Consider the following 27,932-nt stretch of genomic DNA (forward strand, 5'->3'; position numbering starts at 1 on the left):
TAAAACAAAAGAAAAACAGTTCTTTCTTTTCTTTGTCACATGATGGCAATACCCCACACCAGCAAACCAAGAAATAAACCCATAAAAAGGTAAAAAGGAACCAGTCTCTATTAGGCAATGTTTCTGAACAGATTGATAAAATTCATAGCAGCAGCCAAAGTGAGTAGTTTCTACAGATAACAAAAATTTTTAAATTCTAATTCTAGTTTTAAATTAAAATCCATAAAAGCTTATAAATCTAAATTCATTTATGCTACAAAAGCACTCTGTACCAATCACTTATCTACAATCTACCTTGCAGGGAACAGTTTATACAGTAGGCCTTGATAACCAATACCTCTAGACATCTAGGTAACTAAACAGTCAACATACTTCCTTATATCTATAAGAGTTAAAGTTATTCTAAATCAAATCAAACTTCTAATTTAACTGGCATATTTGTATTAAATTATAGTCACAAATGGACAGTAAGTCATTTATAAAAGACAAAAATTCCAAAGAGATAAGGGTACTTATATCATTTTGATTTGTACTGACACATTCACTGGGGCTAGGAAAGAGAACTATCAGTTGTTTCTATCATTAACCTAAATGGTAGGAGGAAAAGAGATGTAGTGGCTAAAGGGCTGACCATGGAGTCAGGCAGTTCTGGGGTCACGTCCTGTCTCAGACACATACTTGCTATATGACTGCCCATGGCAAAGTCATCAAATCTCAGTGCCCGCGGGCAACTCTCTGAGACTATGAAGTACAGATAAATTGCCAACCTGCATTAATCAAAGGAGTTTCTCTACACCAATGATATCACAAGTCTGGAACCCCCAAAATCTAGATGGTAAGAATAAAATTAAATAAAATCCCTGATTAAACTTAAGAGCATTTTATATTGACAATATAGAATAAATCAAAGCTGTTACTTTCCATGCTTTCCAAAAATCACGCGCAATTTCGTACATAGAAATCTGACTATCCAGTTTTATATAAACTTAAAAAGGAAAATCAGTATATACTGTAAATTTACTCATTTTCTGCTGGCTCAGGCTGATGGTTGGAATGATTTTTTAAAAAAGTATCATAATGTGGTTTTTAATTTAATAGGTTTGACAATCACAGAAACTATTCATCTTCTGAATCTCAATTATATTCTACAGTAACTGAAATATTATGGTCAACAGTAATACTAATTACTACTTTAAAAACCTATCAATTCACTTACCTGCACTTATAAATCATCCACCAAAAACTTTCTTCCTAAAGAATAGCATATCACCTTCAACAAGAACCTTAGGACAGATATTTATTCGAGAATTCTCATCATTTCACTCTGTATATTAAATTTATCTTAACATTTTACTTAATTCTTCCAACTCCATTTAGGATTTTCAAATATTTCTTAACAATATATATTGGTTCAATCCAATTCACTCAATTAACGCATCTTCTTGAAATTAGAAGACGGTTGAAGAGTTTTACCTTCAGAGTTGTGTGGAGTTTTCTTGTGTTTTCGGCAATAAACCCTATAAAATGAAGCAGTTAAAAATTACCAAGTAAGCAAATGATATTAAGCTCATTTTCAATTAAGAAAACTAGCAGGATGTTTCACTCTTCATAGCCATGAGACAGTTAGGCTAAGAGCTGAGTATCAAAATTCCTACAGTTTTCCTCTGTGCAGTGAATTCCATATAGTTAAAGTACCTCGAGAGGATGATATGCTTGGTTATATAGAGAAGACGTTCAGATTTTTGGAGATTTCTTTACAAAGAGGGTAAATATGAAAAAATGATTACATGTAAATTCCTTGTGAAGGTTTCTCTCGTATCTGAGCTTTGTCATGCAATGCGCAGTGGTAATGGTAAGTCCTGCGACACGTTTTCACATCACAGCCAATTGTTGCTCCTGGACAATGGCATAAAGAGCACATCTAGAGCAAAACACACAAAAAAACACCCCCCCCCCATGAATATTATTAGTATGGAAGATTTCATTTAGACCATGACATTTAAACTAGAGGCACGTCAATTTCCACCAAGGAAGACAGGTGAGTCAATACAATATTCAAACTAATAATGTTATTTCCTTTCTTGGTCCTTCCCTCCTGGAAATAATTTCCAATTAATCTCAATTGTAAAGTCATTTTCTGTTTTCTAGTTAAGAACTGACAAAGTCTACACTACTATTAAGAAGCTTCATATAGAAAGCTATGTGGCCAGAATAATAATGATTACAAAAGGGGCTTATGACAACGCCCCCCCCCCCCAACTGTCTTACAAGCAAGGATTCCTTTAGTTTAGGAGTTAACCTTTTTTTCTGCCATGGGCCCTTTTAGTAGGCTCATAAAGTCCATGGAACCCTTCTCAGAATAATGTTTTTAAGTGTATAAGATAAAATACATAGGATTATTTTATACAAAAGAAACCAATTACACTGAAATACAACCAGTGAAATATTTTTAAAAATTACACAAGTTCCAAGGTCCTAGGTGAAGAAGCCATGCTCTAGATGAACAAAACTACACAAAACAGTATGCAAGGAAAACTACCCTTTATCATAAAAATAACTTATCTCATAGAAGAACACAAACTGAAACCTATCTTTGGGCAAAAATTACCACTAAATTTAGGGTGAAAAGACATCATAAAGGATGTGGAGACCTAGTAAGATATCTGTTTTCAGGGGTGGCTGTAGGGGAGTCAGTTTAATATTTAATACCTCAAAGATATCTGGAGTTTAGTTAGCTACATATATAATGAAGTTTCTTCAATTTCAACAGTCTACAATACTTAATGTTCACATCATATATTAAGGTCAAATGCATGAATAGTTAACTCCTAACTGCAGTACTTTTTTTAAAAGTGTGTTTTTTTTAAAGAGTAAAAAATTGATTACAATTAAGTATTTTGGAACTTTGTTTTATTTTACTGAGGATTTTTTTTTTTTTACTAGATGAGACTGTAGACCATTAAGTGAACTTGTGAACACTCCTTTCTTCTTTTTTTTGTCTTTGATGGTAACATTTCCTAGCTCAGAAATTTCTTTCTATTCCTTCTCCTTAATTCTAAGGTAAAGAACATGCCCATGAATATTGCTGCCATGCTGGCAAGTAGGTGGCACAATGGATAAAGCACTAGGCCTGGAATCAGGAAGACCTGAATTCAAATCCAGCCTCAGACACTAACTAGCTGTATGATCCTGGGCAAGTCACTTAACCTCTGCTTGCCTCAGTTTCCTCACCTGTAAAATGAGGATGACAATAATACCTACCTCCCAGGGTGGTTGTGAGGATCAAATGAGATAATAATTGTAAAGCCCTTAGCTCAGTGCCTGGCACATAGTAAGCACTATATAAATGTTAGCTATTGTACTGTATTTCAAAAAACTACTCCCTTAAGCCATTCTTGTGAACTAGAGATGATTATGCATTCAGCAAAAAGCTTATTTTCCAATCTTCCCAACTCTTATCCAATCTATCATTTTGAAACACATTAATGTGTTAATATATGTTATAACAAAACAATTCCTTATTATAGGTGAATCTTGGAAATTTGGGAGCCACTGTATCAATGCTACAGGCCCTGTCACCAGTACTCAGGAAATGCCGTTTGCCAAAATAACTTACGAGGAACCTCAGAGTTACTTCAGGAATTCCCATAGGGGAAAAAAAGCCACTATAATGTGATTCCTGATGATTTCTTCAGTAGGCAGCTTGTGAGTGAGGCATTCAAACAGATTTGGTCATGATGTCTTGGAGGATCACAGAATTAAAGAGCTAGAAGGGACCTTTAAGGTGATCCAGTCTAAAGCCTCACATTTTAGAGAGGAGGAAACTGAGGCCCACTCAGTGTAAATGATTTGCTCAAAGGTAGTAAGCAGCAGAGCTACTGCTGTTGCCCATATAAATAATGTGACATTGATCATTTGGAAAAAATAAATTATTTTGTTGACATGCAAAAATAGGGAGAACATAAAATGGGTGAAACATGACAAATACTTTGAGTACTCACCTCTGTTAAATATAACAAAAATGACAGAAAGTCTAAAATGTGCTAAAAGATTTCAGGTATAGTTATGCATGTAAACTTGCCATAATTAAATGGTTTAAACAAATGAAATGAAACTTGAAACAAGTGAATGAAAAATTTGCTGCTTTTATTTGCTATCAGTTCACCTTCTGGGGTGAGGATGATAATGATTTTGTTGAAAGGACTGGTATATATCTACACAGACATTTTATTCAACCAGTGTTCATGAGCACTGGTTTTATGCAGCATCCACAGTCAACTCAAGACTGGTGAAGAAACTGGAGAGCATACCAGCAATTTTCTAAACTATCCAGCCTACCCACAGCTGTTTAAAAGAAACAAAACAGCCAAAGGAAAAGAAATTTAAATTTCCAATTTACATCTGCTGACATAGCTGCAAATGTGTTACAGAAGAGTTATTGAGATCTTTACAAATGTATTCCCAGTAAGTCATTTTACCCTGTTCAAAAGTCTGCATTCAGCTACTACGATGGTAATTTGTGACAAGATCAAGTCTTAACTCCTTAGCTTGAGATTCAAAGTCCTCATCTAGCTCCAGCCTTAACTCTTACTACTTACCTAATAAAAACCAGTGCTCCACCTCAACTGCTCTACTCACTGTGCCCCAAATCTACCTTATACTCTGCTTGGCAATGGCAATGTCTAAGAATAAATACACCAAACATACCCATATATTCAGTGACACACCCTCCTCCCCCACACAGCAAAGCATATTTTTCTTCCCAAGAAGTATCAGTGCAATGTAAATGTGAATTATTATCATTTTTGGATTCTAAATGCCATTGAGTTGACTTCCATTGAGCATAAATAACTGAGAATTCAGTATAGATGATAAGGCATCAATTTCATGTGAAAATTATGAGATTCCAAGAGTCAGATAACCTGAGTTCAGATCCTAGCTTTGTCACTTACTATATGTGTGACCTCAGGCAAGTCACTTATCCTCTCTGGGCCTCAGTTTCTTCACTGTTAAATGAGAGGAGTGGACTAGATGGCCTATAAGGTCCCTTCTAGCTCTTTAAGTGGGGAAGCTAGGTGGCACTGCAATGGAGACAGTGTCAGGCCTGGAGGCAGGGAGACTCATTTTTACGAGTTCAAATCCAGCCTCAGACACTTACTAGCTGTGTGATCCTGGGCAACTCACTGCACCCTATTTGCCTTAGTTTCCTCATCTGTAAAATGAGCTAGAGAAGGAAATAGCAAACTACTCCAGTATCTTTGCCAAGAAAACCCTAAAAGGGGTCACAAAGAGTCAGATACGATTAAACAACAAACAAAATCTCTTAAGTGTATAATCACATGAACTGTAAGATTTTTTAAAAAGGCAATGAAGAATGTATATATAATTAAACAAAGTCAGCCAATAATAATCAATGACCCAGTTTTTATTCTCATTGGACCTCTCAAAGCTCTTGTCTCTGCCTTCCTAGCTATTCCTTCTAAATTATCTTCAGAAGTCATAAAGGAATGTATCTTTCAGCATAAGTGGATAAGCAAAACACCTGCATTAAAAATGTTAAAATCAAAATAAGAAAAGCTCCATTTGATGCTACATAATTTAAACTAAGTAAACTGACCATAAATTACACCTATCCTAAAAACTCACTCTCCAATCACTTTTTCTTTTTTCTTTTAGGCAATTGGGGTTAAGTGACTTGCCCAGGGTCACACAGCTACTAAGTGTCAAGTGTCTGGTCCGAGGCCAGATTTGAACTCAGGTCCTCCTGACTCCAGGGCCCATGCTCTATCTACTGTACCACCTAGCTGCCCCTCCCCCCAATCACTTTTTAAGACCTAATTAGTTAACTTAAAAACATATAGTCCAAAACATCAATCAAAGAGTTTGGAAGAGGGACCAGAGGGACTTCTAATGACTCTCTGTATAAAAAAAGGGAGGTGAGTGCTTACTGAATGAACACGGGATGAGTTCAGTTATTTACTTTACATGACACCTAACTGCTGCAGTGTTTCCCTAAGTGACAGACAGCTAGATGAGGAAAGGCTGAAGAAACCTGCAAACTCTTCAGTTTCCAACAATCAGCCCTCAAAAATGCCTTTTTTCCCCTCAATTGGTCCTTCCACTTACTAACTTTTCTTCTTTTTCAAATTTTTCAAGCAAGTAACCTATAGTAAAATTTGAACTAATCAGAATCTTCAGTTAACTGTAATTGTCAGGGCGGGGGTAAAAAGGGGAAAAATTAGAATGAAAACTGATTTCCAGGATATACAGTGGATATATTCAGGTCAATTTCCTATACCTTGTATGACTAAAATTATAGTAAAGCAATGAGGTGTGATGTTAAAAATGATGAAGCCAAGGCACTTCATGATTCTCAACCAGAAATGAAAAGTTCACTGCAATGTACTTATTAGGGTAGGAATATAGACGAATATTTCTTAGAAAGACTTGCAACAGAGTTAGAACACAAAAGGGTCTGTGCTGAACCTTCAGTTAACCAGAGCACCGTACTACTACTCTATTCACACAGCTCATCTCTTCCTCTATGTCTCAGTTTCCATCCTAGCTTTCCAATAGGAAATATCCTCAGTGTGGCCCCAACTAATTGGTTTTCCTGCCTCTAGTCTTCTATCTTCAACACATCCTTCAATAGCTGCCAAAATAATCTTCCTAGCACACAGGATCTGATCATATCGCACCTTTGCTCAAAACCTTTAGGTATTCTAATATTGGCATTTGAAGTCTCTCATTATAAGACTCCCAAACCTACCTTTCCAGACTTAATTGCAGATTCCTCAGCATGTAATCTACGTTTTAGCCAAACAAGGCTACTCATCAGTTCTCTCATCTCATTCTTTCCTTTCTTGCTTCTACCTTAGTCAGGCTGTGTCCATGCCTAGAACGGCCTATATCCCACATTTTGTCTTTCTCTCAAGGTCCATCTCAGGTATCACCTCTTTCATAAATTCTTCCCAGGTCACTTCTAGCTCTAAGTGATTACTCACTTCTGGAACGTCTCATGACAATCTGTCCTTCTGTGCACTTCTTATATATTAACTGGTGTTTGTAATTTATTTATCTTATTCGTCCCCATGCCCCCATCCCCTATCCCAATTAGACTGTAAGCTCTGTCAGGAAAGGGCCTATGTCTGGTTTCATCTTTGCAATCCTAGTGCCCAGCACAATCCAGTGCACATAGAAGATACTTAATACTCAGCAAACAGCTATAAATTAGAGAGAGAGTTATTTCAGTTATACATAACACAAAGGTTTTATATAAAAAAGAATATTAGATACTTGGAAAATAACAATCTCACTTCCCAGAAATATTTAAGATTGCCAGACAATAATTTTATCTAGATTTGATCAATCCAATTTATGCCTAGTGGCAAGGGGGCAGAACTGAACCAACTTCTCAGCTACTTTTTTGTTCTTGGATTCTAAGATTCTGTGCTTTTTTCTCATCTTGATAACCAGTTTGTCATTTATATAAGGCAGACATAATAATGATCCTATCACTTAGCTTCATCTAGGGAAAAATGTACTTCCGACATACTGCTGAAGCAGACTCTGCTTCCCAACCATCTCAAAAAAGTGAAGATAGCATTAATAGAGATTATGTTTTACTATCTCTCTGGAAGTCACATTTCTTAGCCAGGGTCAATGTCTGAGCAAAAAACCCCATTCAGCGTTTTTAGGCGACTGCTGCTGCTGCAGCTGGAGAATAATATGAAGAATGCCCAATTTACCAACAAGTTGCATTCTAAGTCCATCGTTTGGAACTTAGAATGAATTTCCCCAGCAAAACAATGTTGGTAAGGTAAGGTAAGGTAAGGTTCCCAGACTAGCTCACAAAGTCCATTTATCCCAAAGCATGTAATATATTTTGAAGAAGTCTGGACCTGTGATTTCACTTGTATAGGCAACTTCTGGTGTGGAAAGTGCTTTCAGTGATACCAATAAACAGCATATTGGTAACTTCGAGCCTTAGAGTTCCCTGGAACACTGAGAAGTTAAATGAATTGCCCAAGAGCTCTCTAGCCAGTGTGGTCCAAGAACACATTTTTCATCCCCAATAAGCCCTTGCAGAAAGATAATAGATAACAGCTCATCATTTTTACTTTTCAGGAACTCAGTGACTCTATTTGACACCCCCCCCCACCTTACCCCCACCTCCTAGGCAGTAGGATGAGGCACTATCCCTAGGTGGCTAAGTGGCTAGAGCACCGGGTCTGGAGTCAGGAAGACCTGATCTCAGACCCATACTAGCTGTGACCCTGGGCAAGTCACTTACCTATGTCGGCCTCAGTTCCCTCAATTGTAAAATGGGGATGATAACACCACTGACCTCCCAGGGTTGTTGTGAGGATCAAATGAGATAATATTAATATAGTACTAAGCACAGAGCCTGGCGCATAGTAGGCACTTAATAAATGCTTGTTCCCTTCTTCCCTTATCTCTAGCTCCAAATCACTGCTGGCAGAATCCATGGCCTGGGTCTGACCTCCCACATACGGCAGTGTGGAAGGGGACAATACGGTAAAGAAGTGGGGTTCCCAGTATAAATCTATCTTGGATTGACTCTAACAGCACTTTTTATTCTGAGGGCCTTGGGGATTGGCCCGCCTGCTTTGCTTTCTACTGTCAGAGGTATATCTTTGTATAGACAAAAGATCACCTACGTTTTCAAGACGCTACCAAATTCAGAGGGTTCCCCAGAGGAGCTGGGGATCTTAAGCAACAGTCATGAGAAAGAATCCTAGCTCTAGAAGGGATCTTAGGAGATCACCTAGTCTATAGGTTAACCTGGGCTCTACGAACTTGTTTCATTAATATCTTGCTAACTATATTTCAAAATAATTGGTTTCCTTTGTTATCTTATGTATTTTATTTTATGCATTTAAAAACCTTCTGAGGAGTCCACAGGTTTCATCAGACTGCCAAAGGGTTCCATGACACATACAAAAGTTCAGAACCCCTCACTTCATATAGATCAGGAAACTGAAGACCTGAGAAGTGAAACTATTTTTGCAAGGCCACACTATGACAGAACTGGGGCTAAAAGCAAGGCCTGTCAAATCCTAGTCTAGTGATCTTTTTAGTCCAAGGCTGCTCCCTAAGAGATCACCTAAGAGATATCTGTCAGTGATATGGCATGCTGAGGAACAGGGAGAATGCAGAGTAGGGAAACCTTGCCTCATTATTTCTTTCCCCTTCATTTGTCCCAAAGACCTAACCTGTACTGAATACCAAATACCATGGTATACTGGAAGAAGTGATGGTTTTGGAGTCAGAGGACCAGTATTCAAATTCGGCTTCTGCCACTTACTACTTTTGTGACAACGATGAAGCAATTTAACCTCTCATCTGTAAAGTAAGGGGGTTGGATAGGTGAGCTCTAAGGTCCCTTCCTGCTATAAATCTATAATCCTAAGAAGCAAGGCCTGGAATAACAGAGAAGGAAAATGAGGACATCCCAAGTATCAGCAGCTGAGAAGGAAGGGAAGTTATTATGGGGCCACCCATTCTTAAGGGGCAGACACAAGTCAGGGGCTCTGCTCCTCTTAAGCTTCAGCCACTTTCTCCACTCTGGGTACCCATCTATTTTCTTCCTTTCCCAAAGGTGCCCGAGCAATACCAGGTGCAGGCTGTTTTAGAAAGCAGCTAAGCTCAAAAGCCTTTGTTCTTTTCCAGAGGTAATTGCTTTCAACTGGCACCCATGCGCCTAGAAACACAGATGAACAGGCAGCCTGCTGTGCTGACAATAGATATGAGATGAACAGGCAGCCTGCTGTGCCGACAATAGACATGCTCACACGGTAAAACGTCTCACACACAAAAAAGTCAACTTGGGGGGCTGGGGGAGAGGAAGTTGCTGTTTATCCAGTTGATCAATTACAAAGATGCTCTGTCCTTCTGACTGATTTTGGCCTTTTTATTGCTCACTGAAGACTAAACAAAGCAACTGCAGTTTGTCAATTTTGCTACTTGCTAGCACTTCAAGGTTTGGTGGAAGTAAAAAAAGACTTGAAATTATATGTGGATTTTATTTAACCAGGCTATCCTCTGGTTTCTTATTATAACAGACGCTTGAGAAATGTCTATTCTAATTACTATGGGAAGAAGTGTGTGTGTGTGTGTGTGTGTAATTTATTCTTATCACATATAGGCTCAATGATATTCTCAGTGATATTCAGTAGCCACTAGTAGTACCATATAAAAATCAACCAACAAACATTTATTAAGCACCTACTACATGCTAGATACTGTTAGGGGCTGAGGTTGCAAAGACAAAAACCAAATAGTCCCTGCCCTTAAGAAACTTCTACTCACTCAGAGGAAACAGGTACAATTCAGTAAATACCAGGTAACTGGGGTAGAGGGGGGGATTAGTAACTGGGGGGGGGGGGATAGGTGGAAATCAAGAAAGGCCTTAAGTAGGAGGTGTTACTTGAGTTGAGCTTAGAAGGAAGCTGGTGAGAGATTCTAAGAAGCAGAGGTGAGAAGGTAGTCCATCCTAGGCATGTGGGATTACCTATGCAAAGGCACAGAAGGATGTGGGAAATTGAATGTTATGTTTGAAAAACAGTAATTAGGCCCCTTTGGCTGGATTGTAGAGTGCATAAAGGGAGCAATAAGTATAAGCCTGGAAAGCTAGAGGAAAGCCGGACTGTGAAGGGCTCTAAATGCCAAACAAAGGAATTCATATTTGATCCTGGAGGCAATAGGGAGCCACCGGAATTTTCTGAGCAGGGAAATAGGGCCTTTGCTTCAGGAATATCATTTCTGTGGAGAGTGGATTAAAGAGGATTAAAGGTTAGAGGCTGGAGACTATTGTAACAGTCTAGGTGAGAGGAGATGAGGGCCTAAATTAAGGTGGTGGCTGTGGAAGTGCAGAGAAATGGGTGGACTCTAGAGATACTGTGGGGGTAGTAGCAATAAGATTGGAAAACCAGAATAGCCTTTAAAAGGTAATACCTTGTCTTTCATGCAGCACCAAATTAATCAGCATTACAATATACTTGTTTAGTAGGCAGTGGTCAGTCAGTCAGTCAACAAGCATTTATTAAACACTTACTGTGTGCTAGGCACTTTGCTAAGCACTGGAAATACAAAGACAGGCAAACAGTCCCTGCTCCCAAGGAGCTCACAGTCTAATGGGGGAAGACAATATGCAAACTATGTACCAGAAATATGTAGATGATAAATTAGAAACAATCTCAGAGTGAAGGCACTAGCATTAAAGGATGTCTTGTAGAAGGTGTGATTTGAGCTGAGACTTGAAGCCAGGAGGCAGAGATGAGGAAGGAGAGAGTTGCAGGTATAGGTGACATGTGGGGACTCAGTAAATGCAGAGTGTATTGTGCAAGGAACAGCAAAGAGTCCAGTGTCATCGGGCTGCAGAGTATGTGGAAGGGAGTAAAGTGTAAGACTGGGAAGGGAGGAAAAGGCCAGGTAATGAAGAACTTTAAAAAACAACAGAGGATTTTTTATTTCCTCCTGGAGGGAACAGGGAGTCACTGAAATTTACTGAGTAGGGGGGTGTGACACGGTTAGTATTATCCTCAATTTACCCCCAAAATGTAGAAGTTTAATGACTTATCCAAGGTTACAAAGTGAGTCAGGAACAGAGCTAACATTAAAACCCAGACCTCTTGAAGAGTGCACAGGACAAGGTCTTCCTTAGCCTGTGACACCATATCCCCAAAGTCAATAAGCTGAGTTTGATTTTCTTCCTTTTATCTCATGAAAAGATAAAGGGATTTAAAAAATGATTTATGACCCACTACACTAGGAGCCCTCCCCTCCAAATAATTTCTTATGGTATAATGTCAAGACCTCTATACTGATTCACACAATTTACAAGATTGCAGCTATGTTGTCCTTAAGAACCTCTGATGTCCTGTTCACAAAGAGAGGCCCAAGTAGCTAAAATTCTCATTAAACTGATCTGAGGTGAAGCGTGTGGTACCTCAATTAACAACAATAGGAATGCAATGCCTACTGCAGTGACACAAGGCTTCCTGAAGTTAAAATAAAGTTGTGGCTACTTAGTCTTGCAGATGGAGAATAAATCATCCTAAGTCAGTACTTATGTCCACATTCTAGAAACATGTACTATGTTAACAAAGACATTCGGAGGTAATGTCATTCCAGGTTCAAAGGAGTTCAAGTAAATAGCACTGTTACCCTATAGCTGAATGTGACAGAAGGATAAAGAGTGTTGTTATATTTCAGCAAATCTCCCTTTTCTTTAAGCTAACTTAGAGTGAAGGTCATAAAAAAAAAAAAAAAACAACCAACCCTAAATATGGGGCTTTCCAATGAACTCTAAAGTTCGGAGAGGCACGAGAGAAACTTAAGTCTTTTAATGTTCTTTATTTTCAAAAATAAAATCAGATTATAGAAAATGTTTTGCTTTTTGAATACTCAGGACTATAGTATCTGTATTCTGATCCTAACAGGAGGAACTAAGGGGAAAAGACCCACCATCCCTCTCCACCAAAAATAACTTCCTTTGACTATCTCTCTTAAAATTGCTTTTTCTTAATCCCTCAATATGGTATTATTCTTGCCTCAACAAAATACCTGTTTCATCATCATCATGATTACCTCCCCCCTCCCATCACCATTTCATTTTATGTCTAAACAGATTCTGAAATATATCTTAGAGGACAAACTGGATCACTCCTCTGTGTAACTAACTCCGTCTTTAAAACAGTGAGATGACAGCAAGTTAGAGAAGTGCCTTCAATAATTCAACAAGCAGAGGGGAGTACAAAGAACGAGATGAAACTGCCCTCAAGGAGCTTACATTCTGCCGGAGGACAAAACATGTCCTAAATTAATGTGAAGCAATGTCACAGGGTGGGGGATAACAACTAGGCACTCAGAAAGGCCTTGGGTAGGAGGTGGCACTGGAGCTAAGCCCCGAAGGGAGCCAAGGATCCCAAAGGGCTGAGGGAAGAGAGAGCATTCCAAACAGGAGGGCTAGCCTGTGCAAAGGCACCAGAGTGGGAAAGATGGAATGTCATGTACAGGAAATAGCAACAGGCCAGTCTGGCTGGAACCTAGGGTGTGTAGGGGGGAGTAATGTGAAATCAGGCTGGAAAGGAAGGCTGGAGCCAGCCCATGAAGGGCTTTAAATGTCAGAGGATCTGGTGTTTTATCCTAAAGGCAACAGGAAATCACTGAAGCTTCTGGAGCAGGGGAGTGCCATAGGCAGAGCAGAGCTTCAGGAACACCAATTTGGCAGCTGTGTGTAAGAAGGACTGGAGAGGGACACTGGAAAGGCATGTTCAATCATTTTACTTTCAATAAACATATTTTAATAAAGAGACTAAACCAAGGAATACTCAAATGTGAGAAAGAAGATCTTTTGAGTAAAATTTTCAAGATTAAAATAGAAATGACTTTGAAACGTTTCTTCATTTCACAAATTTTAAAGAAGATAACACTACTTTCCTACAACAATGGGCAACAGCAACTTCCCAGTCATCTTACTGACAGCAGAACTGCTAGTTTATTTTACTAGTATGGTTTCAGTAAAATTTCCACAAAGTTCCCCAGAAGCTATTAAAATCTCAAATAGCTAACTTCACAAATATTACTTATATCTTCTATCACCAGAAAATCATGTTTTTTATTCAAGGATAAACATCTTCTTAGTAAAACTATATTACCTTTCTCATTTGTGTTGGTCACAATAATTTTATGACATCAAAATACATCAGCATTTCATGATGGGGAAAAAAGACATCACAGACTACTTGTTTAGTATAAAAAACTTTGCACATTACACCAAACTAATTAATTGGCTAATTAAGTATACTTACTCTATCCTCAAATTCTTATTTTTTTTTGGTGAAAATGGGAACACTATACCCATCTGAATAAGCCATATATACATATATATGTACATGCACATATATACATATAAATACATATTCAAAGCTCTTTTGCTCTGCATTTGGTCTATGTTATTTATCATACCTTAGGTTCCAATGACCCATAAAAAGGCTGGTTTTTAAAGGGCACACCATAACAAGCAAATAGTTTTATACACTATGAAATGCATAAATTTCATCTTTGGCAGTACATACTAACTTACCAGTTTAGTGCCTCTTTTTATTTCCTTTTGAACATCTTCAATAGAAAATCCACCAAGACTCTCATTATCAGAGTGTGAGGTCACCAATGCAGATGAAAAAAGCTATAAGTTATACAAAAGACAACATTTTAAAAGCTTCTTATATTAAGGCATTACAGTAAAACCCAACACGGGAACATTTCTAATCAAAACAGTGTGTCGTCAGTCATATACGATTTCCATAAAGAGTTAGTTGAGATTTTAACACTAATTAATATTTTCCTAGTCTAATGAATATCTTCTTTTTGTGTTTTTTACTGTACTTACCATACATTTGTGATGTGCTGCCACCTTCTGGTTTTCAGATATCAATAACTGTCCACATTCTTTGTCTCTATTAGATTTACAAAAGCCACATTTGCGCTGTCTTGTAGACCCTTTTTTCTGTCCAACTGAGCTTGACATGATTTTTAAATTGCCTTTAGAATGCCACTTTAAGTCTCAAAAAATGCTACAGAGAATAAAAAAGGCAACAACTGTTCATTCCATCTTAAAATTGCCTCCTTGTCTAAATTCTTTTGTATTTGCCATATAATTAAAAAAAGACACTCATTTTGAGAAATCTGTCTAATATATACATAAATTCATATTGAAGCACAAGATGCGACCACAATCAAAAGGCACTACAAATGAACGCTTCCCAGGTAAAGTTTATAGAAATAGCTCCTGAACTACAATTTTAGAATCTTAAAATCTGGAAGAGGACCCATCATTCAGCCCAATGGAAAATGGAAAATATTATAATTATGTGCATAACATCTCTACTTGATCTACATGTGCATGATATAAAAAAATAAGTCAATGTCTTTTGACAGAAGTAGCAATTTTTTTTTTAAAAGCAAATTTAGATGCCCCTGGGGGAAAAAAAAGAATTACAGGTCATAGTATACAATGACAACCAAAAAAAGTATAATTGACTAACATTCTATACTCACAATAGTCAGAAAAGAGTTAAGTTTCATGTCTCAATAAAACAATGAAAGTGAAATAAATTTATCTTTTCTTTATATAGACTTTCAGAGATAAGGAAGCAAGTCACAGTGACATTAATTAGAAACTATTTTTAAAAGGTGTGAGATGAAATGGTACAAGGATACAGATCTATAATTTTATAGGCAGAGAGACCAGCAGAGACTTCACTTATGATCATACTGTGAAAAAGAGATTAATGGTAAACATCTCATTACTCCTTTTTCCAAAAAGGGCCCTCATTATGCTATGATTATTACATGGTTACTAATCATAACAACTTTCCTGCAATTATTTTGTTAATAACTCAAAATTTCAATTCTAAAGAAATATCTTGAATATTTATTTTGTCAAATTACTTTTACACCATTGTATTTCTTTTTCTATGGTAAAGGAAAATTTAAGTTAATAATACTACACTAAAAAATTTAGGATTTTAGAACTTGCTGATTTATACATCAATACTGTAATCTCTTTCAGTGACTCACAGCTTTGTTGTTAATTAGGTAGGCCTTAGGGGTAAAATATGACAGCGACCTAAATGCAGAAACCTCAACAGTAATAAGTGGAAAAATTTTCCAAATGAACTTTAATTTTAATTAAAGTAAAATAATGATAGTAAATGGCATACTTAAAAACAAAGGGAAGAGGGGAAAAGTATCCCATTGAGAGCCATTGCGGAGAAAGCATTTAAGATAAGTTTTGACTGAATTACATTAATTTTCTATAATCTCAAATCCAACAGAACGTATAATTTTACATTCAACTGAACAGTTCAGGGTCCACGGCTTGCTGAATACGTAGCATATCTTATATAACTTCATTCAAGAATTTTGTTTTTAAAATAATCACCATTATTATATCTTATCTTTTGTTGAAGAGCACTTGTCTACCTATAAGAAGACAGTTTTTTTTGGGGGGGGGAGCAAATTTACTTTAATAAACTTTGCAGCATTTTCCAACAATATGAAAAATTAAAATATTATATCAAATGTTAAAGTATGCCAGAGAGAAATATACTTCCTTTTCTTATAATTTATTAGTAATTTTCCTTTAAATTTGAAACTTAAAAGGAACTAATAGTTTCTGTTTTAGGAGCTTTTAATCTAACTTGCTGCTATCACAATTTTTAAGATGGCATTCCTAATGATTTATAAAAATGCTTTATTCATGGCACCACGATATACTTTGAAACTGATGGAAATCAATCCTAAAATAAAAAAGAATTTAAAAGAGAAACAAAAGAAGTATTTGCACATTTGCTCATGCAAGTATGTGAACAGCTGCTTTATCCTATTTATGTATAGCTGCCAAAATCTTTAAATTATCTATCGTAGATAAATATGCAAAACATCAAAATTTAGAAATCACCCCAAGATTTTCCATCTAACGGTCAAATTCTAAATTAATTTTTTTTGATCCCAAGCAATCATTCTAAAACCACCATTCTGTATTCTCCATATTCCCCTCCCAAAGAAAGAATGCTATATTATAGATAGCTAGATATAGATAGATATATTTAATCTGTATAATAGACATTTTTGTTGAATTTAATTTTTAAAGTAGTTTCTATAAATTCCCATCATTGGCCATAAAACGGCCTATGACAAATAAAAAAATTATTTTGGGTTGTGAGGAAGAAGATCTGGAACTGAAAACAAGTGAACACTTTTTATTGTCAAAAAAAAAAGGTAACTTTTATCTAGTCTTGAAATCTTCTCAGCTTATGAAAGGGTCAATTTCCTCATCATAATTTAGATAGCCTACTACTCTTTGTATCAAAGACTACAAAGTCTGAAAGAGTAAACTGATGGCATAAATTCAACTGATACAAAAATGTTTATAGATTAAAAAAGCACAAAATAGTTTAGATTCATAAAGAGAAAAATAGGCAAAGTATGGATCAAACCAATTAAGTTATTTTCCTGAAAAATGGAATAAGTGGGATTTTCCACTCTAACCTGAATAATGCTTAAGTGTATAGACTTCATTAAAATTTTTTGTAGCCACCTTGTAAAACCTGAAAAGAAGTTTATTGAGGAAACAATGACTCCCCAGCAATATGCCATAAAATACAGATTTTGAGCTCACAGCACGACATTTGTGATCTCTACCTAGGAAGATCTGGGGGTTTGCCAAGAACCTATATTAAGGGGTTCATAGCCAGATGGGAATTTATTTTTAGTCCAAAAAGCTTTTGTGTGTGTGTGCATATAAAGCTCAAAGTTGGATGCTCTCACCCTTCGACTGTGCCTTTCTCCTTAAAAGTTTTGTTCTTCAATGTCCTTTTAACTGTTTGCCTTACAACTGTTTACTGCAAAACATCATTTAAATGTCTGGAACATAATTAAGAGCTAGATCAGTTAGATTGAAGCAAATCAATGCTTTTGCGATTTTCCTAGATCATTGTGTAGCACCCTGGTACCGCAAGTAAACCAAACATCAAGGAGAGCATTCAAGAGCACAGCATCAGCTTGAAGAGCACAGAATCAGTTCATTCTGTACCCGAGAATCACATTCAGTCTAATCTTTATTTTCGGTGAAATTTAACAAACATTTATTGGACTTTTACCATATGATTTTTGGATCCAGATGAATTAGAAGTCTCATGAAAAATAAAGCTGTAGGGCAGATAGGTAAAAGCAACATGTAAACGTGATTGTAAGATTTTCAACCACGGAGAAACTGAATTCCGAGAAAACTTGTGTGTTTGAAAAAATATGCTAAATGAATAAAATGTACCGGAAGGGCCTTTGAATTTGGAGGGCTGGTTAGTATCAGATTTTTCTTTACTGTCTTCTGCAGTTGCTCAAAGGACAAGTGAGAGGATTTTCCAGTTAGGAACCCAGAAATACAAAGAGAGCCCACAGCAGCCCCAAATGTATAACTGAGGTTGACTCTCGAGGCTGTAAGACCACCAAAAAGGGGAGGGTGTGGGATTTTTCGGAGGAGACAACAATTACAATGTCTCACAGAACAGGCGTTCGATAGTTATTTTTTGTCCGGCTGGTCCACTTCAGGACAAAAAGAGACGCACAAGGATCCCAAATCAGGCGCCTTTCAACTCGATGCTACTTACCTGGATAGCGGCCCCTTTCACTAATGACACCTCTCCCCACATTAGGGCCTCGAGGAACTCTCGAAGACTTGCTGTGAACCCGCACAGAAGGATCCCCACCCTCTCCAAGCACCCTGCTCCAGCTCCCCCCTAGCTTCCCTCCAACTCCCCTAAAACCTGGGATGATCCCTGAACCCTTTGCAAAAGTCAGGACCTCCCCGATTCACCCAAGAAACTAGACTTTCCCCCCCAATAGTTTCTTTTCATCTCTCCTTCCCCCGGGCCGGCCCCTCCCCCACCCGTTCCCCCTACCCCCAGCGCACTCCCCGCAGACTGGGACCCTCCCCTTCCCAAGAACCCAGAGCCCCCAGGTTCTCCCTCCAAAAGGGCGAGCACCTCTCTACCTGGGCACCCGTCCTCCCCACTCCCCGAAACGCCCCCTTCTCGGCTCCCCGTCCCCCCGGCTGGGCCCCTCCTGCAAGAGGCCGCTAAGGCTCGGTCCCGGGGTCCTGCACAATGCGGCGGAGCCCACTGAGAGTCCCCCCGCAGCAGAGGCAGGGGCGGCGGCCGCCATCCTCCTCCTCCTTCTCCTTCAACTCCCGGGAGCGGGACTTGGGGCCTCGGGGTAGGCAATGCCGGCGCGCGGGCGGGCCGGGGGGCAGGCGCGCGCGGGCAACTCACCGACTGGGCCCAGGAACGAGGCAGGGCCGGCGGAGCGGACGGAAGCGAGCGGGAGCGGGCTCGGGCGGCGGGACTCCTGCGGCGGCGGCTCGGGAGCAGTTCGAAGCCGCCGGAGATTGTTTCCTTTCATTCGAGGAGAGACGGGGCTCCAGCCGAACACCCTGACGTCGGCCCCCCCTCCCCTCGCACGCAGCCGACCCCGAGTAGCGTAGGCACGTTCCCGGCGCGCCGGGAACCCCGATTGGTCGCCTAGGCACCTCCTCCGGGGCCGAGTGGCGCGGCGGCGCATGCGCGGGAGGCGCGGCTCGGGCGGAGGCAGGGCTCGAGGCCCCCTCTCTGCTGCTCGACTGCCGCCGCGGCGCCTTGCCTGGGCCCGGGGGCGTTGCTTTGAGATGGGGCCCGGGAAGAGAGGGGAGAAAGGGAGGGAAAGCGAGCCCTTCCTCATTGGCGGCGGGAGGTGGGGGAAGAAAGCCAGGGTTGGGGCTGTAAACCGTGTGGGGCGGAGGCGGGCCCTAGCATTCAAAGCACTTTCCCTTCCATTTTGTCCTTCTTGTCACACAGCATCTCTGCGGGGCCTCTTTTTTGGGGCCGCCTCCCGCTGGGGAAATCGTCTTGCTTTAGGCTATCCCACAGCTGAGGGGAGAACCCAGGTGGCCCAGGCTCTCTGTAGGCCCCATTGCTTCAGGGATCAGCCCAGGGGCCCCACAGGTTGAGACTTCAAGCCAGAGAAAGCCCCACAATGTCTTGTGTCACTAAAGATGGCAGGAAGGAAAAGGCTTTGAGGTTTTGGGGGGTTGGTTTGATTTCCTAGTAGTACAGGGGTAGGTTTGCCCTGGTATCATCCTGTGTATCTGTTCGATATTTTTTCGTTTCCAGTTTGGTGTTTAAGCTCCTAGAAGAGAAGATCCATGCCCTTTAAATTATGTTGTACAGTACCAGAGATTAGACTAAGTAGCAACAAGGATTTAGGATCTTAGAATTTGAGAACTGGAAAGCACTTTAGAGATCTGCTGGTTAACAAGTATTAATTAAGGGCCTACTATGTGCCAGGCACTGGGATACTAGGGATATAAAAACAAAAGTGAAACAGTCCCTGACCTTCAAAGAGCTTTAAAGGAGGGAACTGGGAGGCAAAGAAGGAGATTGATGGGGTCATAGTTGTGGATAAGAAAGGAACTTCAGAGGCCATCTAGAACAACTACTTCGTTTTACAGGTTAAATAATAAGTGGAATGGTTTTGAATTCTGGTATCCAGACTCCAAATACACATACTTCTTAAAGGAGCTGGTAGAAGTCAAACTACTCTGCTGACAGGTTCCACTACAAATTCACGTTATCTAATCTTAACTGGGGCTTTATTACAACAAAGCAATCCTTTTTCTCTTCTCTAATTGGGTCTTTATCACGCTCCCTGCTGTGGCTATTCGAAAACATTTTCACCTCTAGACCTCCCACCACCAGCCCAGTTGAAGACCTCACCTTATACTTTATGGAGAAAATAGAGGCCATTCATTATGAGATCCCTTTTCTTCCCTGTTCTTCCTTCTTCCCTCTACTACATCTCAAAACCCTTTGACATCATTCTCCATTCTCTCCTTTTCTCTAGTCTTTGGTGAAGAGGCAGCTCTTAACAGCACAACGAATTCCTTTAAGTACTTTTGATCCCCTCCCTCCAGAAATTTTCAGCAAATTGCCAGTCTCTCTAATCTTCAATCCCTTCCTATTTACTGGTTCCTTCCTTGAGCCTTACAAACAATCCCAGGTCTCCCCCATCCTTAAGGAACCCTCGCTTGACCCTACCAGCCTCTCAAGTTATTGGCCTATGTCTTTCTTCCCTATCACAGCCAAACTCCCAGCCGTCTCCTCTCTTTACCTCCACTTCTCTCATTCACTTTCCCATCCTTTGTAATCTGGCTTCCAACCTCATCACTAAATGAAACTACTCTTTCCTAAATTACCAGTCATCAATACTGCCAGATATGATAGCCTTTTCTCAAATCTTTATCCTTCTTGACCTCTGTAGCATTTGGAACTGCTGACTATATTCTCCTCCTAGATACTCTTTCATCTGTGGGTTTTCCAGACACTAATCTTTCTTTGTTTTTTTTGTAGTGCGATCAAACCTGAATTATTAGACTATTTTGGGGTGTATACCAGCTCTTATACACAGGCCTACTGTTAAAGCAAGTAAGGCTGCAGGGTCTTTAATAAAAAGACTAGAACATGTCTATGTTCAAAACATTTATGGGACTTTTGAAAACAGATTCAAAATATCTGTCCCTAAGGGGCAATTTCCACCAAGTTTTCACCCATGTGCCAATTTTGTGGTAGTGATGGCAGAATGCCTGTAGAGCTATGGTACCCATGCAATGAATCACCTTTTTGATTTCTATAAAATTTTTGTTTGCTTATAGCTTGACTACTTTTATTCATTCTTTTGTTATGCAGTGTGGGCCAGTATTGCATAGAGAACCACATTTTCAGTCAGGAAGGAAGGAAAGAAATATTTATTGAACATATATTATATACCAAGTACTGTGCTAAGCACTTTACAAATATTGTCTCATTTTATCCTCACAATAATCCTGGGAGGTAGATCTTATTATTTTCCCCATTTACCAGTTGAGCTAACTGAGGTAAAGAGAAGTTTAGTGACTTGTCCAGAGTCACATGGTTAATAATAACTGTTTGAGGCTTTATTTGAACTCAAGTCTTCCTTACTCCAGACTCAGTCTCAATCCACTTCAATATCTATCTGCCTGTGTTATATACAAGTTGTATGATCATAGGAAAGTCACTTAGCCTTTTGGTGCCCTAGGCAACTCTCTAAGATTGTCAGTTGCAAAGGAGTTGCCACTCTGCATCACTGGAGGTTGCTTCTACACCAGAGAGTTCTTCCACATTGATAAAATCACAGATGTAGACAAAACAAAACAAAAAATATGCACTTACTGAGTATGCCTATTTGGTAGCTGACGGGGATACAATCACTACAAACCACAGTAGAATCCCACAAGAGAAGTACAAACTAGTGCTGTAGGAGTTAGGGGCAGGAGAAGATCAATAAATCCACTTTGTTTTCAGATCTGAATTAAATGGTGTTTAACTTCAGGTTCTGTTTATTAACCCAATTGTCATCATTTAGATGCCACTAAGAGTAGTCACATTGTGCTAACATAGGCTGGTGGTTCCCTTAACAATGCATGATATAATATTGAATGTGTTAAATACTTGTGGCTTTTTCAGATTCTTTCTTCTTTCTTAAAGGTCTTACTCACACTTTCTATCCTTCACTGCAGGACCTAACCCTGTTACCTTCTTCATACCACCTTTCTCCTCAGCACCAGCAACAACTGCTGATCAATTGCCACCAACAGGGAGGAGCCCTGGAAGCGGCAGCACCTCACAGACCACCAGTCCAGATTCCAGCCCAGTCTTCACAGCTGTCAATGCCTATGGAGAAGGGGCCAGCCATCCCCATCAACTGCCATACATGCACATACATCTCAGGCAAACCAGCCTAGCTGAACCAGCAGGGCACCTTGAAGAAGAGGCAGCATGAGCCAGACAAGTCAGACTATTACTACCACCACCTTGACTACTCAGATCTTAATGGAAACAGCCCAAGACCCTGAATTCGAGGGCCTTGGGAATAACAATGTTTCCAGCCCAGTGCCCTCAGCCACCATACTGGGAAGCAGCCCCTGGGAAGATATAGCCTGGGGACTGCTCCTGCAGGTGCTACAGCTACAGTTACTAAAAACCCTGAAAATAAAGTTCTTGCCACCAAAGTCCTTGGCCTTGTCAAATAGATCAACATCAGAAACTGATATGCTTTTTATCAGTGAAAATTACATAAAAGAAGAGAAATTACCATCTGCTTTACCACTATACCCTAAAGACTATGGGACTTTTCCATCTCTGTTATTTCACTTGGTGATCTCATCAGTTCCCATGGATTTAATTATTATCTCTATGTAGATTCTCAAATCTACCTGTCCAGCCCTAAAGTCTCTTCTGACCACCAGTCTCAAATCTTCAGTTGCTTATTGGACATCTCAAACTTGATGTCCCGTAGACATATTAAACTCAGCATGTCAAAAAACAAACTCATTTTCTTTTCCCCCCAAAACCTTTCCCTCTTTATGGCTTCTCTAATACTGTGGGGGGCATCACCATCTTCCCAGTCACCCAGGCTCAAAACCTAGGTGTCATCCTCTACTCCTCATTCTCATCCCTCTTTTTAAATTTGTTGTCAAGTCTTGTCGATTTTACCTTCTTAATATCTCTCATGTACATATCCGTCCATCTTTACATTACTACCATGCTGGTAGAGCCCTCATCAGGACTATTGGTCTATTACCACGGACTGTTGGTTGATTTCTCTGCCACCAGTCTCTCCCCACTTAGTTCATCCTCCACTCAGCTGTCAAATTCATCACAACTGGTCTGACTTGAAGGGGAAACATCAGAAAATGTACTGTTCAATTACAGTCTAAAACAAAGAAGAGGAACCCCCCCACACTCAAACACATATCAATTCTTCTCCAGTGTTTCTCTATGAACTAGGGGTGTGTGTGTGTGTGTGTGTGTGTGTGTGTGAGATCCAAGGATCTCTCCAGGGGAAATGCAAAAGGCTCCCAAATGATGAAATTCCCACAGTATAACACCCAGTTTGTGCTCACCCCATCAAAAGTCACACTTACATTGGAAGGTTGGGGACCTAGAGTGGTGCTGTACTATTCTCTCTCATGGTTCTAGTGGGGTAATCATGAAAAACTGGTTTTCTAGTGCTGTCACTCACAAGCCCCCAACTGGTATGTTTCCTATTAACTCAATGAGCTTTTTTTAAGGTAATTTAATTCTATTTTTATTCTAAATTTAATGAGCACAAAAGGGAACATTTCTATACACAAAGGAAAATAGAAAAGAGGCTTATATATGGAACTGTGAATCCATTAAGCACAGCTTCCTTAAAACACACACACACACACACACACACACACACACATAAATTCAATACATTACTTTCTGAGCTTTCCTATTTCCCTGTTTCTCTCTAAACTTTCTTCTGTTCCCTTCTGTACATTTTAAAGGATGCTTCAGTGACCCTCTTTTATTTCTTTTTGACTTCTTTTTTTGGGGGGGCAATATTTTCAATAACTGTCTCCCTTCACAAGTCCCCCCCAATATAAAGGGGAAAACACAATCCTAATATAAATATAATATATAATCCTAATATAAAAGGGAAAACACAACATATAAAGGATAGTAAAGCAAAATAAATCCACATATTATCCATGTCCAATACTGTATATCTAATTCTGTACCTCCTGTCCATCATCTCTCCACCAAGAGGTGGGAAGGATTCTTTCATCTTCGTTCTTCTGGAATCATGATTGGTTGTTGATTCAGCTTGTCCCGATTGTTGTTTTTTCCGATGCTGTTATTATTGTACAAATTGTTCTCCTTGTCTCATTCACTTCCCTTTGCATTAGTTCATAAAGTCTATCTAGTTTTCTCTGGAACAATTTCTTTCATTATTTTTAATGTCTCATTACTATTACATTAAATTCATATATCATAACTTATTCAGCCATCTCTATATGATGTGCATTTCCCCTGTTGCTATAACAAAAAAAGCCACTATAAACTTTTTTTTTTGCATATATGGGTTCTTTACCTCTTTAGGGCTTTTAAAAAATTATTTATTTATCTTTGGTGTTCACCATTTACTTCCATAAGATTTTGAGTTCTAAATTTTCTCCCCATTTCTCTTTAAGGTTTTTTTTTTTAAGGGCATAGGCCTTGTAGTGGTATACCTGGATCAAAGGGGATGCACAGTTTAGTGACTTTTGGGGCCTAGTTCCAAATTGCCATTCAGAATGGCTGGATTAATTCCCAGCTCTACTAGCAGTGCAATAAGGTGCCTGTCTTCCCTCAGCTCCTCCAACAATTATCATTTTCCTTTTATGTCATCTTTGCCAATCTAATGAATGTGAAGTGGAACCGTGGAGTTGTTTTAATTTGAATTTCTTCAATTAATAATATTTTGGAGTATTTTTCATGGGGCTGTTGATCTAATGAGCTTTTTAGCCAAGTTATTTATTAAGATGACATAGTAGGAACAGATGGTAAATGGCCAATGTAAGAATTTGTTTTGCTTGACTATATGTATTTGTAACAGGAGTTTTGTTTTTCTTGCTTTCTTAATGATGAGGAAGAGAAAAACTGAAAATAAAATATAATTTAACTTAAAAATTTTTTTAAAAGAGCAAACAGAGCAAAAAAAAAATCTTTCCCCTCCCCCAAAATCTGGGTTATACTCTTCAGGAAGAATGAGGACTGAAGGAAGCCCACTGAATATGACAATCATTTATTAGTGAAACAGTTATTAGAGAACAGTTGCAGTAGACATTGTTGAGTATAGAAGACTGGCAACTGGTTGTAGATAGTTTTTAATAGGTTTATATGTAGTAATAAGGGAGAAAAGAGAGATAACAAGTCTCAGCTTCTTTAGGATTTGGGAGAGCTGAACATGTTTGTAAACAGATGAAAAAGAATCATTTGAGAAAGGGATACTGCAGTGTATGAGATGAAAGGGATGACTGCTGGAGTAAAATGTAGAAGGAAGTCAGAGGGAGTGGGATAAAGAGGTGAGCCTCAGTGAGGAATAGAGATAGAATAGTCCTTCTTATGACCAGGGGAAGAGGTGTTTGAGGCTCAGTTTTATAAAATAAGTCAGTTGGATTAGATGATTTCGAAGTTACCTTCAAACAGAGTGTTCAACTCTGACATTTGTGATAGTAGTGTGAGCAATGACACTGAGAAGTTATGAAGAATGGAAGATGATCAACCCCTTACCTGATAACTTAGACCCTGTCTTGTCCCCTTGTGTCTAAATCTTTACCTGATATTCTAATTCCTCTGGATCTCAAGTCCTGCTTTGCCCTCTGTAGTCCTGGCTCCAAGCCACAGTTAACATGACTATGTTCCCTATGTTCCTGCTGCTATACATTCTTGATGCTAACTGCCAGTCTGGAACTCTATGCTTGCTATCTACTGCCAATCTCACCTGCCACCATGTACAGCGTTCCTGTTTCTCATGTTATAGCTAATTCTGCCAACTTTCTAGAATTCCCTAACTTCAATTCCCTTCTGTTCACTCACATAGCCTCTGCCCTAGTTCAGACTCTCATTGCTTAGATTATTCTAATAGTACTATTTGGTCTCTCTGCTTCCACTCCCACATCCATTCCATTCTACACAAAACTGACAAACTTTTATTTCTAAATCACATATATGATCAAGGTTACCCCTCCCCACTTCCTCCTCCATCCTATAATACTTAGAAATCTTCTGTAAAAATACAAAATCCTTAGCTTTGCATTTAAGGTCCTCTATAATCTGACTCCGTATACTTTTCCAGTTAACTCATATCATTGCCCATTCAAACACTCTCTGTTTTAGAAGAGTTTTGCTCTTTGTTATAGGGGCTGGCTCTTTGGGTGGGGATTGGGAGATATACTGGGGAAAATTATGGTAATGTAGAAAACACATGCATAAAAAGTTATTTTTTAAAAAGAAAAAAAAGCCATAGGAATTTATACTCATACAGATGCAAAGAATATAGTGGGACAGAATCTTTTAAAATCCATTATACTTTAACTGAATAAAAAAAAAATTGAAGGGGCATCTGGTGGCACAATGGATAGAACACTGGTCCTGGAGTCAGGAAGACCTGAATTCAAATCCAGCTTCAATCACTTATTAGCTGTGTGACCTTTGTTTGCCTCACTTTCCTCAACTGTAAAATGGAGATTATAATTACACCTCCCTCACAAGATTGTTGTAAGGATCAAATGAGATAATATTTGTAAAAATAAAGCTCTTAGCAGACTGCCTTGCATGTAGGAAGCATTATATAAATATTTATTCCCTTCCCCTTCTTTTCTTTCATGATTTCATGAGGTTTAAGGCCATAGCAATCAGATAAAATTAAGAGAAATGCATAGAAAAACCACATTATGATTAAAGGCCTCATAAATAATGAAACATCAAGTCAAGGTTGTATGTAGGAACTCTATCCATCCTTCTGAGTGATTATGAATCTCATTTAGGAGAGTCTATTATCTTCCAAAATGCCATTTACAAACAGTAGCATTAGGAAGACCTGACTACCAACAGAGAATTCTTTTTCCCTTTGGAGTCTGCACTGTGCATTCTCTAAGATAGTGACAAACACCTTTGGCCAGCATACCTCTCCCTGTAAAATCTTTGCTTTTTATTAATAATCAGAGGGTCAAACAAAATTTTCTCTGTTCCACAATTCAAGGAATCTTGGTTATAATTTTTACACATCTATGGGGGACACCTTGTTGGCCTCGAACCTCTGAGGTGGTGCTTTGTTCTACTGAGTCAACTGCTTTTTTATAGACAAAAAAATAATAATCTCAGGTAGTTTCCTGTGTATTCTATGTCTTTCATTCATTTGGGTGATTGTAAAGATGTGTTCTGTTACAGAATATTATTTGTGAAAATCTTCTTGTTCTCATCTCATATCTTTGTCAAAGATGTCCTGGATACTTTTGAAGATTATTCTCATGAAACAATTTGTAAAGATGGTAGAGTAGGCCTATGGTACAGTAGTAATTAGTATTATCTCAGTCATCTCTTTGGTATCTTTCCCTCTTTCAGATTCATGGAAAAGAAATTCCTCAATTCCCTCAAAACTGCATTGCCTCCAACATGGACCTCCTTGGTATATACTTGGTTTAGTCTAGCTGTTCTTTCCATCATTGTTTTCTTTAGTTCCATTTTTACTTTTTCCTGTAGCACATGGGGGATGTGATGTTATAGCTCCACTATAATGGATTTAAAAAGGTTTGTTATAAAAATAGCTACAGATTTTTTTACACTTTTCATCTGATTGATGTGCTTCTTTTAGTTTCATCCTTAAAGGCCTTTGGAATGACTTTGTTCAGTTAGTTCTTTCATTAAGGTTTCTGAAAATGTGTTTTTCCCTCCACCAATTCTTGACATTTTATGATGTTATATTACTTGTGATATTCTACC

General features: G+C 38.9%; 1 protein-coding gene and 1 pseudogene across 2 annotated transcripts in view; both read right to left on the minus strand.

Annotated features, from left to right (window-relative positions):
- The window catches only part of PHF6 (PHD finger protein 6), a 35,223-nt gene extending 16,195 nt beyond the window's left edge, over window positions 1-19,028 (minus strand). The window contains exons 1-5 of one of the 2 annotated variants that reach the window (XM_027837859.1): window positions 18,858-19,028; window positions 14,417-14,600; window positions 14,111-14,212; window positions 1,788-1,921; window positions 1,474-1,517 (exon numbers count right to left, since the gene is read on the minus strand). In XM_027837859.1, coding sequence (XP_027693660.1) covers window positions 1,474-1,517; window positions 1,788-1,921; window positions 14,111-14,212; window positions 14,417-14,554 — 418 coding nt within the window. In that variant the 5' untranslated portion in view covers window positions 14,555-14,600; window positions 18,858-19,028. Of the gene's footprint in view, window positions 1-1,473; window positions 1,518-1,787; window positions 1,922-14,110; window positions 14,213-14,416; window positions 14,601-17,358; window positions 17,449-18,857 lie in introns of those variants that run through there. The other variant, XM_027837865.1, reaches the window with a different exon arrangement.
- A 4,313-nt stretch (window positions 19,029-23,341) lies between these two features.
- LOC114024764 overlaps window positions 23,342-27,932 on the minus strand; it is a 41,048-nt pseudogene continuing 36,457 nt past the window's right edge.

Source organism: Vombatus ursinus, unplaced genomic scaffold (genome assembly GCF_900497805.2).
Source record: "Vombatus ursinus unplaced genomic scaffold, bare-nosed wombat genome assembly UNPS02004573.1, whole genome shotgun sequence".
Classification (NCBI taxonomy): domain Eukaryota; kingdom Metazoa; phylum Chordata; class Mammalia; order Diprotodontia; family Vombatidae; genus Vombatus; species Vombatus ursinus.